General features: G+C 41.2%; 1 protein-coding gene across 1 annotated transcript; it reads left to right on the top strand.

Moving 5' to 3' along the window:
* Positions 1 to 6,399: 6,399 nt before the first annotated feature.
* On the top strand, positions 6,400 to 14,274 carry LOC306937191 (cytosolic phospholipase A2 gamma-like; the record flags this gene model as incomplete). Its single annotated transcript, XM_079520857.1, has 9 exons — positions 6,400 to 6,411; positions 8,506 to 8,648; positions 9,521 to 9,722; positions 9,856 to 9,976; positions 11,654 to 11,794; positions 12,154 to 12,221; positions 12,389 to 12,452; positions 13,440 to 13,601; positions 14,189 to 14,274. 9 exons carry the CDS (start codon positions 6,400 to 6,402, stop codon positions 14,272 to 14,274), a joined length of 999 nt encoding a protein of 332 aa, XP_079376983.1.
* Positions 14,275 to 15,405: the final 1,131 nt, after the last annotated feature.

Raw genomic sequence — 15,405 nt, 5'->3', positions numbered from 1 at the left:
CACATGACAGTGTGATTTGAGTCTGGCTTATTAGCCAGGCTAGTGTGTAGAGGGGTCATCAACATCCGTCCATTATAATGTTCTAATTTTGACCAAAATGGCCACCACTAGCCAGCATGCATGGTGATGATCCCTGGGTGCGAACCACGAGCAATTCTATGCAGCCTTATGTAATGGTTGATTTGGCTATAAATCTGAACATTCTGTCAGGCGAAACAACAGCTGGCATAATCATCCTATAGTGGAAAGTTGATAGGGCAATATCCCAACAACAGAAAGAAAGAAAGAAAGAAAGAAAGAAAGAAAGAAAGAAAGAAAGAAAGAAAGAAAGAAAGAAAGCTTACTAAGGTCCTTGTAGTCTTCAGGTTCCTGTTTAATAGAAGCAGACATCCTGGCTGATGCTGGAGGACTCATCTTCACCTGCAGGCTGAACAGTGGAGATGGATCTGAAATGAAGGAACAGAATATGATATATATATGTTAAAACATGGGTTGTAGATGAAGATTTCATCTAAAACAAGAGGGATACAGAAGGTATACAACGTTTTTCAAAGAGAGAGCAGTGATCCAAAATACATTCCCAAGCTTCACAAACAAAGATCAACGTTACTAGAACCTTTAGCTGTAGATATCTGGGTGTGATTAAACACTAACCAGTGTCCATCATCTTATAACGAATAAACGATCGAACAATTAGGCTTGTTTTCTAATTCACTGGTCTCCGGTTCTTTTCAGAAAAAGAAGAATTGACCCCCATAAACAAAAACAAACAAACAAAATGTCCCCTTACACCTGTAAACCTGTGATGTGACAATATAGTTGATTCTGATTCTATTCCATATCATGTGTAAATAAGTAAACATATAACCACTAATGTGGTCATTCTAAAAAAAGAAGGGAAAAAAAGTCTAATTGCTGAAGGGTGAGCCTTAAAGGGTAAGACCACTTTTGTAGAGGTTTGGGTTGTGTAGTTACCTTGCCATGATGTAACTCCAAATGTGGACAAGAAATCAAAAATAATTTCTCCAGTGATTAGAAATTGATAATTCAAAATATGCTCCTCATTGACTTACATTGTACGCTGAAACAGCTCTCAAAGTCACTCTTTTAGTACGTAAACAAACACAAACAAAGTTGTTTCAGACAATATAGAGCAACACCAAAACTCATGTGGTTTTATTTCTTCATAAAAATGGTAACTTCCTGTTGATTTTACTATATGAAGATCTGGATCCGGATCCATGGATCCAGTCCGGGTTTTCTTCTGAATAAAAATGGACAAATCAACAGGAAGTTAACATTTTTATGAAAAAATAAAACCACATGAGTTTTGGTGTTGCTCTATATTGTCTGAAACAACTTTGTTTGTGTTTGTTTACGTACTAAAAGAGTGACTTTGAGAGCTGTTTCAGCGTACAATGTAAGTCAATGAGGAGCATATTTTGAATTATCAATTTCTAATCACTGGAGAAATTATTTTTGATTTCTTGTCCACATTTGGAGTTACATCATGGCAAGGTAACTACACAACCCAAACCTCTACAAAAGTGGTCTTACCCTTTAATAATAACAATTTCTCCTTGTCTGTCAGTCGAAAATAATATAATGAAAAAGATGTGATGAAATGAATGAAATCCCAGCCTATAGACTAGTGCTCATGCATCACTGTTGCTATTGTCTCTTCTTTACTTTATTTAAAGCACCCAAATTAACAGTGATTATAATGCATTCAACTCTATATACTTGTGTATACTTTTATTGTACACTAATTATGAAGCTGCTCTCCATAACATGTGAACATATGGTCGTGAGTTAAATAAATGATGATGATGATGATGATGATGATGATGATGATGATGAGATTTATATAAATAGGCACTACAATCCTGGCCAAAGAAAAGTCAGTGAGTGACCATTAGTTATGAAGTAGGGTAGGCTATTGTTGACCTTATAAGAAAATTATTAAAGGCATATAGTGTTATTATGATTGCATTATAATAGGCTACTTGACTGTCTTAACTGTAATTACAGTGCAGTGCAATCTGCTTATAAGTCATAAAATGCTTCATAACGTGTTAGATATAGCATTATGAGTAGACATATAGGCCTGTTTAGGCTGTTTATGCGTGAACAACTATTATATTGTGCCGGGTTATACGCAAATTATAATGCATTATACGCAGGCTATAGAATGCAGACATGGAATCATAAGTTAATAAACTAACCGTTTAGGCTAGTGACGTAACTTGAACATTCAAATACACATAAGGCTACATTGACATACCTATTCTGTATAACTTGACCACTGGGTTCAACATGGTTATCAATATCAAGTGTTGATGCCACTAGCTCCTTAGAAGATGAGGGTGAGAGAGATGAACACTGGTTGAGATTAAATGTGAGCAGTTTGGGTTATTTTCTCTTTGTTGTGATGTTTTCCAGTCCCTCCAGGAAATACACGGCGCCAACGTTCGTCTGGATTTATTCAGCTTAAATGCACTGGAGTCAACATCACCGTCACGTCACGTCAAGCCGACCGTCGACCTGTTATTGATGTAGTAGTCAAAATAAGAAAGCACGCATCCATATCACGACACGTACAAACATAGGCTAGAGCTCTCTGGTAGTCTACTTCTAATGCTATGGAGTATATGGACCAGAGAGCTTGCAGACGTATAGGCCTGCCGCCTACTAAAACATCGCACATTGAAACAAAAACAAAAAACTACCTCGCTGCTGCGCTGCAAATAAAAGAGGAAATATAGTTAACTTCTTGACAAAGATCTGTCAATAAAATATTCCTTTTAAACGATTAACACAGTTTAAACGAGCAAAAAATATTGCCGCTGCGCTTCTCATCCTTTGCAACGGGTGTGTGTCATATTAGCCACGGCCACTCTGGGATTCACAGAGGATGATCCGAGTGAGCGCTCGTTTTGATTCTCGAGTCATGCAGATAACCTAATGGTTCTCCTAACGAATACGAGAATGCTCACCCCTTTACCCCTTGGCAGCGGTGGCCGAACGGATAGCGGCGCGGTCTTGATACCGGAAGGTTCCTAGTTCGAATCAGCCGTCCGACACGTTAAAATGACCACCGCTGAAGTGCCCTTGAACAAGGCATTGAACCACTACGATGAAATGTGTTCTATGAGCATGGCCTGGCTGGAAACAAGTTCTTGAGCTTAGCCCAGATATCCTGGGTAAATATAGATTTCATTTCATTTCATTACCAACTCGCCCCGGGCGTACAGCCGGTGGAACAGCGCGGCCCGGTATTCCTAAAGTAATCTAAGTAAATGATGCTTAAACGGTTAAACCTAACCTTATTCCTAACCTCAACCTCAGTAAAACAATGCCTAAACCTAACCCTATTCCTAAACTTAACCCCAGTAAAACTATGCCTAACCCTAAACTTATTTCTAACCTTATTCTCAGTAAAACAAAATAAAGAATACAAGAACCGCCGCACCGAGCTGTCGGCGTGAGGTCGGCGGAAAAAAGCGGGGCGAGATGGAATTGGGGCGACCTGACCTGTTACCCTCCTAACCCATATGATATATGGGCAACTGGCGGCCCGGGGGCCACATGTGGCCCCCACTTTCACTTAATGCGGCCCTCAGGTTAATATCAGAATATTATATAGTAGGCCTATATTGATTTCAGCTGTTACAATTCCAAACATGCAAACATGACACACATGAATTACTTCAGTCAATATATGTAGCTTAATGAGTATAGTTTTAAAATGTTATTGTCCTTTTTATGTCCAATGTATTTGTATTTCTGTTCATAAAGTTAATATGCAATGTGGCCCTCTGTAGTGAGTGTGGAACTATAGTGGCCCTCTCCATCCTCAAAGTTTCCCACCCCGTCCTATAACCATCACCGCTTACCCCTGATTCCGAATCAGACGGTCAGACTCAGACCTATAAAGTTACAAGTAGGCCTACTAAAGTAGACCTAACTAACTATAACATTTTGCTTAGATTTATATTATTGTTATTAGAATACATTATGCATAGATTACACCTTATTATTATTCTCAAATGTATAGGCACAGTAGCAGTGACACTTTATTAATATAGGCTATATGGTTAAAGTGGTTAAAATGATTGTGACGCTATATTAAAAACCCTGCAGGTACCCCCCAAGGACCCCTGGGGGTCCGCGGACCCACATAGAGAACGGAACACAAACAACAGAGTCATGTTAACAAAATGATTCCATCTCAAGAAGGGTGAAGTGTACCAGCTTGCCTGATTGAGTCATCATTATTAGGAAATGTGGAGAAACAGTATATACATGGGATGCATTCCATAGCAAGTGTTACGAAAGCACTCATCTTAGCCCATATCCTATTGCAACAGTGGTCCCCAGGTTGGTTCTTAGTCAAGGTGGTGGTCCCTGGTTCACAATCAGTTGAAAACCCCTGATTTATGGGGTTTATGTGCCCCTCTCTCCCCCGCAGTGCCCAGCGTTGGCGTCCGCTGGAATACATATATAGTCACGATTCAGAATGCAGGCTACCTGCTGCTGTATACTGTTCTTTCTCTTTGTTTGGTATTCATGCCTTTTGTTTGGTGTTGCATGCTTTTTATTTGGTGTCTGGGAGATTGTCATCAGGTATTACAGGATGTAAAGATTATAGATATATTTAACGACTTTGCATGCACATAGTCAAGAAAGATATGTTATTATATTTGCTGCTGTGTCGTTTCTGTGTTGGGTTGAGTGTCATTCAGAACCCACTGCTGAATTATGTGTTTCAACATAATGTTGGAGTGCATGTATACAAAAGCCCCAGGTTGTTGTGTGCGTTGCAGTCGAGTCCACCTAATATAAAGCAAGCCCAAGTCAAGCCCAAGTCAAGACCAGGTCTGAGGGGGTTGGGGGGGGGGTGCCATAGAAACTACAGTATCTGGGGAACATAGAACTCAACATAGCACCCGCCATAGGAACATAATAGGAACACAGACAGGTGAGCCTAGAATGTCCCTAGTACTGTGCCATACTAGGCCTACATCATGAATGAACTATGAGGAAATGCATATTAGATGCAGATTTATTTTCCCCAGACTAGTCTGACTTGAAATTAATCTGCCATACTAAAGTAGACCTAACTAACTATAACATTTTGCTTAGATTTATATTATTGTTATTAGAATACATTATGCATAGATTACACCTTATTATTATTCTCAAATGTATAGGCACAGTAGCAGTGACACTTTATTAATATAGGCTATATGGTTAAAGAAACTACAGTATCTGGGGAACATAGAACTCAACATAGCACCCGCCATAGGAACATAATAGGAACACAGACAGGTGAGCCTAGAATGTCCCTAGTACTGTGCCATACTAGGCCTACATCATGAATGAACTATGAGGAAATGCATATTAGATGCAGATTTATTTTCCCCAGACTAGTCTGACTTGAAATTAATCTGCCATACTAAAGTAGACCTAACTAACTATAACATTTTGCTTAGATTTATATTATTGTTATTAGAATACATTATGCATAGATTACACCTTATTATTATTCTCAAATGTATAGGCACAGTAGCAGTGACACTTTATTAATATAGGCTATATGGTTAAAGTGCCCAGCGTTGGCGTCCGCTGGAATACATATATAGTCACGATTCAGAATGCAGGCTACCTGCTGCTGTATACTGTTCTTTCTCTTTGTTTGGTATTCATGCCTTTTGTTTGGTGTTGCATGCTTTTTATTTGGTGTCTGGGAGATTGTCATCAGGTATTACAGGATGTAAAGATTATAGATATATTTAACGACTTTGCATGCACATAGTCAAGAAAGATATGTTATTATATTTGCTGCTGTGTCGTTTCTGTGTTGGGTTGAGTGTCATTCAGAACCCACTGCTGAATTATGTGTTTCAACATAATGTTGGAGTGCATGTATACAAAAGCCCCAGGTTGTTGTGTGCGTTGCAGTCGAGTCCACCTAATATAAAGCAAGCCCAAGTCAAGCCCAAGTCAAGACCAGGTCTGAGGGGGTTGGGGGGGGGGGGTGCCATAGAAACTACAGTATCTGGGGAACATAGAACTCAACATAGCACCCGCCATAGGAACATAATAGGAACACAGACAGGTGAGCCTAGAATGTCCCTAGTACTGTGCCATACTAGGCCTACATCATGAATGAACTATGAGGAAATGCATATTAGATGCAGATTTATTTTCCCCAGACTAGTCTGACTTGAAATTAATCTGCCATTTCCTTGTAGCCCATGCATCACGCATGGGCTACAAGGAAATGGCAGATTAATAAAGGTAGCATAAAGGTATAGGTGTCACACTCACAGCCCTCTCAAGCTCAAGATCACAGGATTCAAGCTCACCTTGCTCATTTGGCTGACAGCAGAGAACATGGCTGAATGGGTAAGTTACCTTATTTATTTATGTAAGTATATTGTTAAAAGAAAGTCTGTTAACGCTTTAAAATAATGCATTAAAATAGATTAGATTAACTCTGAAACTCATTCAGTACACTGTTTTATCACCAGATATTATATTATGCTTATTTTATGAAATATTTTTTGAGGGGCGCCAGCCCCTCCTATACACAGGTTTAATGTTTGTCTTTAGTTCAATGTTTGTTTTGTAAACGCCATTGACAATGAAGGGAAAATGTACGTCATAACGTGTCATTTACGTTATATTGTCTCTTTATTGTTAATGGCATTTAATGTTTGTGTTGGCACCGTTTGTTTTACATCACCATTACATCACCTAATCAACATGAGTTAGACTTTAATATATTAGCGCCCCTCACTTCACACGGGTGTGATTTCTTTTAGGACTTTTAGGAGTATTTTTCTCCACTATTTATTTTATTCTTATTCTTTCGTGAAATTCTGCTGTATTTTACTAGGAGAAGGAGAAACATATATTTTATCTAGAATCGTGTTGATATCTTGTTGAAACCCCTTTTTTAACAAAAAAAAACAAAAAAAACTTGATCACAAAAAAACACAATCTGCTATTTTCAAAATATTTATTATACATTTTGAACGCTTTGAAATTCTGCTTTTACTTTTGGTAGCCTACTTTCAAGTCACCCGATGCCTGCAGACGAAATTAAAGCCTGGGTATCGAGGCTACCCGATGCCTACCTATAGAAATCATCTCATTGAATGGGGCTGGGTCAGGGTTACTTTGCTACTTTCTGAAAAACGATTAGATTTTCTTTTTTTGAGCGGCGCCTCCGCTCCATTACGCAGCTATGTGTGTCCCTATGTATGTCCCTGTACGTGTCTGTGCGAACACGGAATATGCTAGCTCTGTCACACACAAAAAAGTAGAAAACATAATTGTTTGGATTAGGTATATAGATATTATAGATATTATATATTTATATATTCTATGTTGTTATTTTTTTCAAGGTCAGAATTGGTCATTATCTCAATGAGGGAGAGAAGCAGTATGTCACCAGTCGAAGAGACACAGTTCAACAATGCCTGAAGAAGAACGGCATCCCCTGCACTCTGGTATGCCTGACTGACTGACTGACTGACTGACTGAGAGACTGACTGACTGACTGACTGACTGACTGACTGACTGACTGACTGACTGACAGCTTGTAGATCTCCTATTTTCACCAATACCAGGGTTAGCTATTTTGAGACAGTGTGCCGGTCACCGTCTCCACACCTTAGCGCAAAACGGTCTTAAGCTGCGCACTTCTTAAGCTCTGCGCAGCTTAAATTCCGAGTTTTTAGACAGCTGGTGGATGGAAAAGAAGCTCCACCTCCGCAGACTTTTTGCGCGGAGGAGAGCGTTTCCGGGAATCTGGCCGTCGCGCAAAAAGTCAGTGGAGGTGGAGCTTCTTTTCCATCCACCAGCTGTCTAAAAACAATAGGTGTGGCCGCACCTATATGCATGGTCCAAGTCTATAACATGTTTGGGATTTCAATAATTGGGTGTTATCAGTACAGACAGTGCTTCCACCACACATTATTAACAGAAGGGCCATGCAGGGCAGTTCTGGATTAACCATGCAGTCGGTTTTCACCAAGAAACGAAACTCACAACCATTGGCCAAAAATGCAGACTTTGAACAGGCAGAACCGTTTGAGCTATACAGCCATGGAACCTATTAGTGACGTAGAGTCCATGGGGGCCGGGGGGCCAGGGCCCCCATGAGGAATTGGACCAGGGATCGTTTGAGCTATACAGCCATGGAACCTATATATCTCATTAATAATAAAATGGAGCCGTGTGGGCGCCGGTGTAGTGATGTTCATTGTAGTGAAACACAACAACTCACATAATCGACACTTCAGTGATGTGAAATGTTTTACATTATGTAAAAATGCATGGGCTATACATATAGTCATAGCAAAAACAAAAGAAAAGAAAAAGGTTAATATCCAGCAAATTGTTGGAAGCATAATAATGAAGTTGGAAACATAATCTCAAAAGTATTGTGGATTTGAAACGAGCAATATTCAGCAATAATCTTTCTCTTTAAAGGAAGAGGTTCCCAACATTGCTTTGATTGCCTCTGGGGGAGGAGAGAAAGCCATGGTGGCGCTGCTGGGATCATTGCTCCAACTGGGGAAAGAAGGACTTCTGGACTGCATGATGTACCTGGCCGGAGTCTCAGGATCTACATGGTAGAGAGAGAGAGAGAGAGAGAATACTAGACCAGGGGTATAGGCAACTGAGTTTGTCCTCGGGCCAATATCTCTCCAAGGCTTTTATGGAGGGGCCGGGCCGCGGCGCCGGCCAACGCACGTTTCTGGCCTTTCTTAGCGTCAATTGACATTACAAAATGTCAATTTTTTAGGAATATCTCAATTTAAATTAATATAACACTCTTTTCACGCAGCTGCTCTCCCTGCACTGTCACTCTCAACAGGAGTATCAGTATATTAATAATAAGTATAATAAACCTTCTTTAGATGGTGATAGTTTCTCATTTGGACATAATAGCCTATATGTGAGATTGTCGGTCTGATATTGTATTAGAAAATAATATATATTCTCACGGGTTAGATATTATTTCTGGGGGGCTAGTTTTGGCTATGCGGGCCGCCTGTTGCCTACCCCTGCACTAGACCCCAGTGCTTCTCAACCTGTGGTTAGGGATCCCCAGGTGGGTCCCCACATGATTAAACTAAAGCCTTGTTCCTGCAGCAACGCTGTCGTGCCAATATTCACGATAAAGTAACCCTCATGTAATATTGCTTAATTAAATCATGTAGGCTGTATTTGGTAAATGGAAAATGTATATAGCAGCTTTATCCAAGGCACTTTACATAGTACATTACATTCACCCATTCATACACCGATTGCGGCGGAAGCCATGCAGGGTAGCAGCCAGCACATCGGGAGCAATTTGGGGTTCAGTGTCTTGCCCAAGGACACTTCGACATGTAGACAGGAGGAGCTGGGATTCGAACCGTCGACCCATGGATCATTGGACTACCTGAGCCACAGCTACTCCTGAGCCACAGTCGCCCCATTTCTCTCTTGTCCTCCACAGGTGCATGGCCTCCTTGTACCAAGAGCTCAACTGGTCCTCCAAACCCTCTGTGACAGACGCCATAGTAACAAGGCTAGGTTCTGGGAGTCTGCCGTGGGAGGAGATGAAAGCACAGCTGAAAAAGTACTACAGCGAATACTACAGCAACTACTCTTTGACACATTTCTGGTCTGCAATGATTGTCCCCGTCATCGTGAAAGAGGTCTATTGATTGTGCAGTATATATATTCTGTCATAGTGGCTTGCAAAACAAACAACACAAATGTACAATACAAATGATATGACATATCTGAGGAATGAGAGGAAGCATTCAGCCAGTGTTGTTGTCTCTTCAGATAGGTGAGAATGTGCTTTCAGCCCAGAGAGGACGAGACAGCTCGGACCCCTATCCCATCTATACCATGATTGACAAGACGGTCAACCAACAGGATGCCAAAAACAACACCGTTTCAGAAAGTAAAGTGTAATTTCTCTTTTCATCATGCGTGTGTGTGTGTGTGTGTGTGTGTGTGTGTGTGTGTGTGTGTGTGTGTGTGTGTGTGTGTGTGTGTGTGTGTGTGTGTGTGTGTGTGTTTGTGTGTGTGTGTGTGTGTGTGTGTGTGTGTGTGTGTGTGTGTGAGTGTGTGTGTGTGTGTGTGTGTGTGTGTGTGTGTGTGTGTGTGTGTGTGTGTGTGTGTGTGTGTGTGTGTGTGTGCGTGCGTGCGTGCGTGCGTGCGTGCGTGCGTGCGTGCGTGCGTGTGTGTGTGTGTGCATGTGTGCGTGCGTGCGTGCCAAGACCAAGACCCGGCCCACAACAGCCCTGCCAATCGGGCTCAGCCCTATTGGCACGACAGGTTGTGTGTTGGTCTGGCGAGTGGGAGACTTGGGGTTCAATCCCTGCTCCTGCGCATGTACAGAGTCATTGTTTCATCATCGACATATTGTGAGAAAAACACTTAACTAACTAGAAAAAGTGCCCTTCTGGGCACAGGTCTCCACCAGGAGGATAGGAGTGTGTGTGTGACGAGGCTTGGCCTGTTGTAGCGCCACCATGAGGCTGATTTGAAAACTGTCAAGTGACATTTCTTCCAAAGCCTAGTGGGAATATGCATGGACAGTTTCACCACAATCGGACGCTGCGTTGAGTAGTTGTGGCGATTTGTACAAAACGGGTACAAAGCGGGCTACTCCTGAAAGGTTTAGAAGCCAATCGTAGCCAATGAGGGTGGATTATGAGAAATCAAACAAACCCGTGTTGATCACATGACTATGAAGAGCATGTGTACCGATTTGCGTGAAATGTGGATAAAATCTGAAGGAGTAATATTAGAAAATGTGTTTTACATAGGTCGGCCTCCTGGTGGCGCTATAAAGAGCAGATGTGAAAAATTCCAGGCAAAGGTTTTTCCTTGGCCTCTAGGGAGTTGGCATACAAAGTTATCCACAGATCCGTGCAGTTAGATGTAAAAACACTTTTCGGCCAGTTATAGCGCCACCATGAGGCTGAGTTGAAAATGTTCATGTGGCATTTCTTCCTCGGCCTAGTGGGAATGTGCGTGCACAATTTCACGGAAATCACACAATGTGTTCATGATTTGCAGCATTTAGTTAGAATCTGAGCACTCCTGCGAACTTTGGAAGCCAATCTTAGCCAATCAGGATGGAGTCTGAGAAATCTGAAAGACCTGTTTCGTTGAATGGCTCTAGAAAGACTGTGTACCAATTTGCGTGATGTTTGGACAAAATCTGTAGGTGTACTGTCCAAAAACTTGTTTTGCACAAAGCGGCCTCCTGGTGGCGCTATAACAGGCCGTTCTGGAAAGTTTGGGGCAGAGGTTCATCGTTGGCATCCAGGGAGTGTGTGTGCAAAATGTGGCATCGACCGGGTTAACGGTGCCGGAGATTAGCTGTTCACAGACGGAAGGACGGACGGACGGACGGACGGACACACACACACACACACACACACACACGGACGGACGGACGGAGTGCAAAACATACTCTCTCCCCATGCCCTCCCCATGCCTTCGGCCTGGTGGAGGGAGACAATAAAGATAAATAAATGAATATGTGCACTTAGTTATGTAGCGTGTTGTGGCCATTGAATTTGATGTTGGTAGATTGAAAGTTTGATCAAAGTTTCCTCCTTGGCAGACGTGTGGTTTGAGATGACTCCCAGTGAGGCAGGGTACTCTCTCGCTGGGGCCTTCGTGGACCAGGCCCACTTCGGGAGTGAGTTCAGCGAAGGGACCGAGATAAAGCCGCAGCCAGAGATTGACATGAGCTACGTGCAAGGTGACTTTTATAGTTAGTTAGCCCAGAGAGACTCCACTGTGGTCAGTCCCGTTGTTCTGTTGGTTTTCTTAGTCTAACGCTACACACACACACACACTATAATGCTACAGACACATGTATAGCTAGAGACACACGTTCGTTATGTTTCTGCATTGCCTATTTATGAAAACATTTTCGGCAAGAGCCTAACATGTTTTCATGAACACACTTTTGTGTACTGTTTAGTTGTAACGTGAGATTGTTTGTAACTACTGGGCCGCCATGTTTATATGAGATACCTGGGGAGTGCTTTTCTTTTTTTAATTGTAGTTTTAATTAACTAGAATAATAACCCTTGCTCTGTGTTCTGTTATTGGTAGGCGTGTGTGGCAGCGCCCTAGCCGGCCTATACCACAAGTACTTGACCATATCAAGAACTTCTTCCAACGTATGAATTATTCCTTTTTTAAATTGTTTATTTTTCATTCGGTTCATTTATTTATCCGAGCATTTAACATACATTTTACATACACACATGCACGTTTTGTTCTAGATTTGGAGTGCATTTGCCACGGGTGTAAAGTGCTCCAGACCCTGGTGGACCTGCATATTCAGGCCTTAAAAGAAGATGGGAAATATCCAGAACTTCATGCCCAAACACTGAACAAGCTGCTTGAAGGTACACTTTTAAATATCCAGAACTTCATGCCCAAACACTGAACAAGCTGCTTGAAGGTACACTTTTAAATATCCAGAACTTCATGCCCAAACATTGAACAAGCTGCTTGAAGGTACACTTTTAAATATCCAGAACTTCATGCACAAACACTGAACAAGCTGCTTGAAGGTACACTTTTAAATATCCAGAACTTCATGCCCAAACACTGAACAAGCTGTTTGAAGGTACACTCGAAGTAGCAATCATGTTCGAAGTCAGTGTGTTTGGTATAAACTACTAAAGTCATCCCATGTAGTGACTTGCACGTTTGTCTGACTAAGGTAGCCTACAGTAATAGTGATGTGTGGGTCAAACTCAAATCCTGCAGATGGATCATCAAATGCAAAATACTGCCATTGGATGCATGACATGCACACTGGCCAATTTGAGCGAAAGTATTCTAAATTCTTAAATAGAAAAGATGGCATGGGTTGCCCAGCCAGGGCTGTGTAAGTTGTGGGTTGCAGCCAGCATCTGTATGGCATTTGGCTGTATTGGCACAAGAAATAAATAAATAAAAGAAGGGGGGGCCCATGATTTTATTTAGGACAATTACTGGCAAACATTATGGGATATAAAATCCCTGTTTGACGGTCTCGTATGACTCACAAGATTGTACCTATTTTTTTCCAAAAAGAGTATGTTTCAAACATTTTTTTAAGTGAAACAAATAACATTTGTCTCTGCATTGTTTAGAGTTTTGTGATTCATAAAAATAAATCAACATAAAACCACTATAGCCCTACATAGGCAGTGTACACAATGTCGTCATATTGATTGATCCAAACATGACTTTCTGTTCCAATACATACATCAGTCAGTGTGGGATTATACAGTATGTGTCCTATTTCATTTGACTCAATTCCTGCCCAAATCATGTCAGTTTTTGTCTGCAGACCTTTTGCCAGCTTAAAAACAAAATCCCATCCCCCTTTTTCCCCTTTACAGGCAAGCAGGACAGGACAGGCAATGAAGTGGTCTTGGACCCAAACAATAAGACTTTGGAAAAGGCTGGTTGGATGGCCAAGCTGAAGGCTCACACACTGCTTGTCTGTGAATGTTTCTCTGACTGGGCCAAGGACTGGTCTAAGGACTGTCTCCGTGCTGCCGGTGTGTCTCTCTCTCCAAAACACATGCACACATGTGCGCACACACACATGCACGCACGCGCAGGGACGGATTAACCCCCACGAGGGCCCCTGGGCCGGTAATATTTGCAGGGCCCCCATAGTGCGCGTGCACGCGACATTTTTGTGTTTTTATCATCTTTTTTACCTAAATTTAACAAAATCAACAGCCAATGGAGGGTCTCAGGAGCCCTTTTCAGGGCGTCAAACCTAGTACCTCACGGTCCAATTTCCCCGAGGGGCCCCTGAATGCCAAGGGCCCCTGGGCCACGGCCCCACTGGCCCAATGGCTAATTTGTCCCTACGCACGCGCTCACGCACACACACATGCACGCACGTAGTATTCCGTGTTTTGTGCTGCAATTTATGTATCCATTTTAGAGTAGTCAAGAAACACCCCCTGCATTTAAAAATGTTTTGAATTAATAGATGACTACAATACTAGTAATCAAGTCTGAATTCATCCAAGTATATTTCTGGTCATATTGTATTTCTGATAGTCAGTCTGAATATGGTTCATATTTATTTGTCTATAGTACCAATGTGCAGTGTATATACTTCTCATTTCAGATTGGTGGGATATATCCATCAGCACCATGAAAGCAGAATCCAAGATTGAGAGCTCGTCTATTTCTCGTTGGTTTCTCAAGCCATAAATGAGATCAATGTGATACAAAAAGGAGATCTCAGCTATGGCTCCTGTTTCTCATCATTTTCTGCTGAGAAACATGTCTCAGATGGAACCTCTAATGATCTATAAAGGAGATCTCAATAATGGCTCAAATGTTGCTCAATTTAGCATACTTGTTGCGTCTCAAACTTAGCTCAGAGAGAGCTCTCAACATTATCTCATTTAAATCTCATTTAAGCCTTTTAGATACATCTCAGCTTTGTCTCACAACGACCTCTGTTGATCTGTAAAAGAGATCTCAACATTATCTCATTTAAATCTCATTTAAGCCTTTTAGATACATCTCAGCTTTGTCTCACAGCGACCTCTGTTGATCTGTAAAAGAGATCTCAACATTATCTCATTTAAATCTCATTTGAGCCTTCTAGATACATCTCAGCTTTGTCTCACAACGACCTTTGTTGATCTGTAAAAGAGATCTCAACATTATCTCATTTCAATCTCATTTGAGCCTTTTAGATACATCTCATCTTTGTCTCACAACAACCTCTGTTGATCTGTAAAAGAGATCTCAACATTATCTCATTTAAATCTCATTTAAGCCTTTTAGATACATCTCAGCTTTGTCTCACAGCGACCTCTGTTGATCTGTAAAAGAGATCTCAACATTATCTCATTTAAATCTCATTTGAGCCTTCTAGATACATCTCAGCTTTGTCTCACAACGACCTTTGTTGATCTGTAAAAGAGATCTCAACATTATCTCATTTAAATCTCCTTTGAGCCTTTTAGATGCATCTCAGCTTTGTCTCACAACAACCTCTGTTGATCTGTAAAAGAGATCTCAACATTATCTCATTTAAATCTCCTTTGAGCCTTTTAGATGCATCTCAGCTTTGTCTCACAACAACCTCTGTTGATCTGTAAAAGAGATCTCAACAGAATCTCATTTAAATCTCCTTTAAGACTCAGATTGGCCAGTAATCTAGCTATCAATCAGATCAACAATTATCATAGCTGATGTTCAATTTGTATGTCTAATGCTTTTGAAATTGTTTAATAGAACACGCCATATACGTTTAACAAATGTGATGCTGTTTTATTTCATTATATATTAAATAATGTTTCACACTAGATCATTTAATTTGCTTTCTTT

Source organism: Electrona antarctica (genome assembly GCF_951216825.1).
Source record: "Electrona antarctica genome assembly, chromosome: 14".
In the NCBI taxonomy this organism is placed as follows: domain Eukaryota; kingdom Metazoa; phylum Chordata; class Actinopteri; order Myctophiformes; family Myctophidae; genus Electrona; species Electrona antarctica.
Note: the sequence above shows the minus strand (reverse complement) of the source record. Positions and strands in the feature narration are given on the sequence as shown.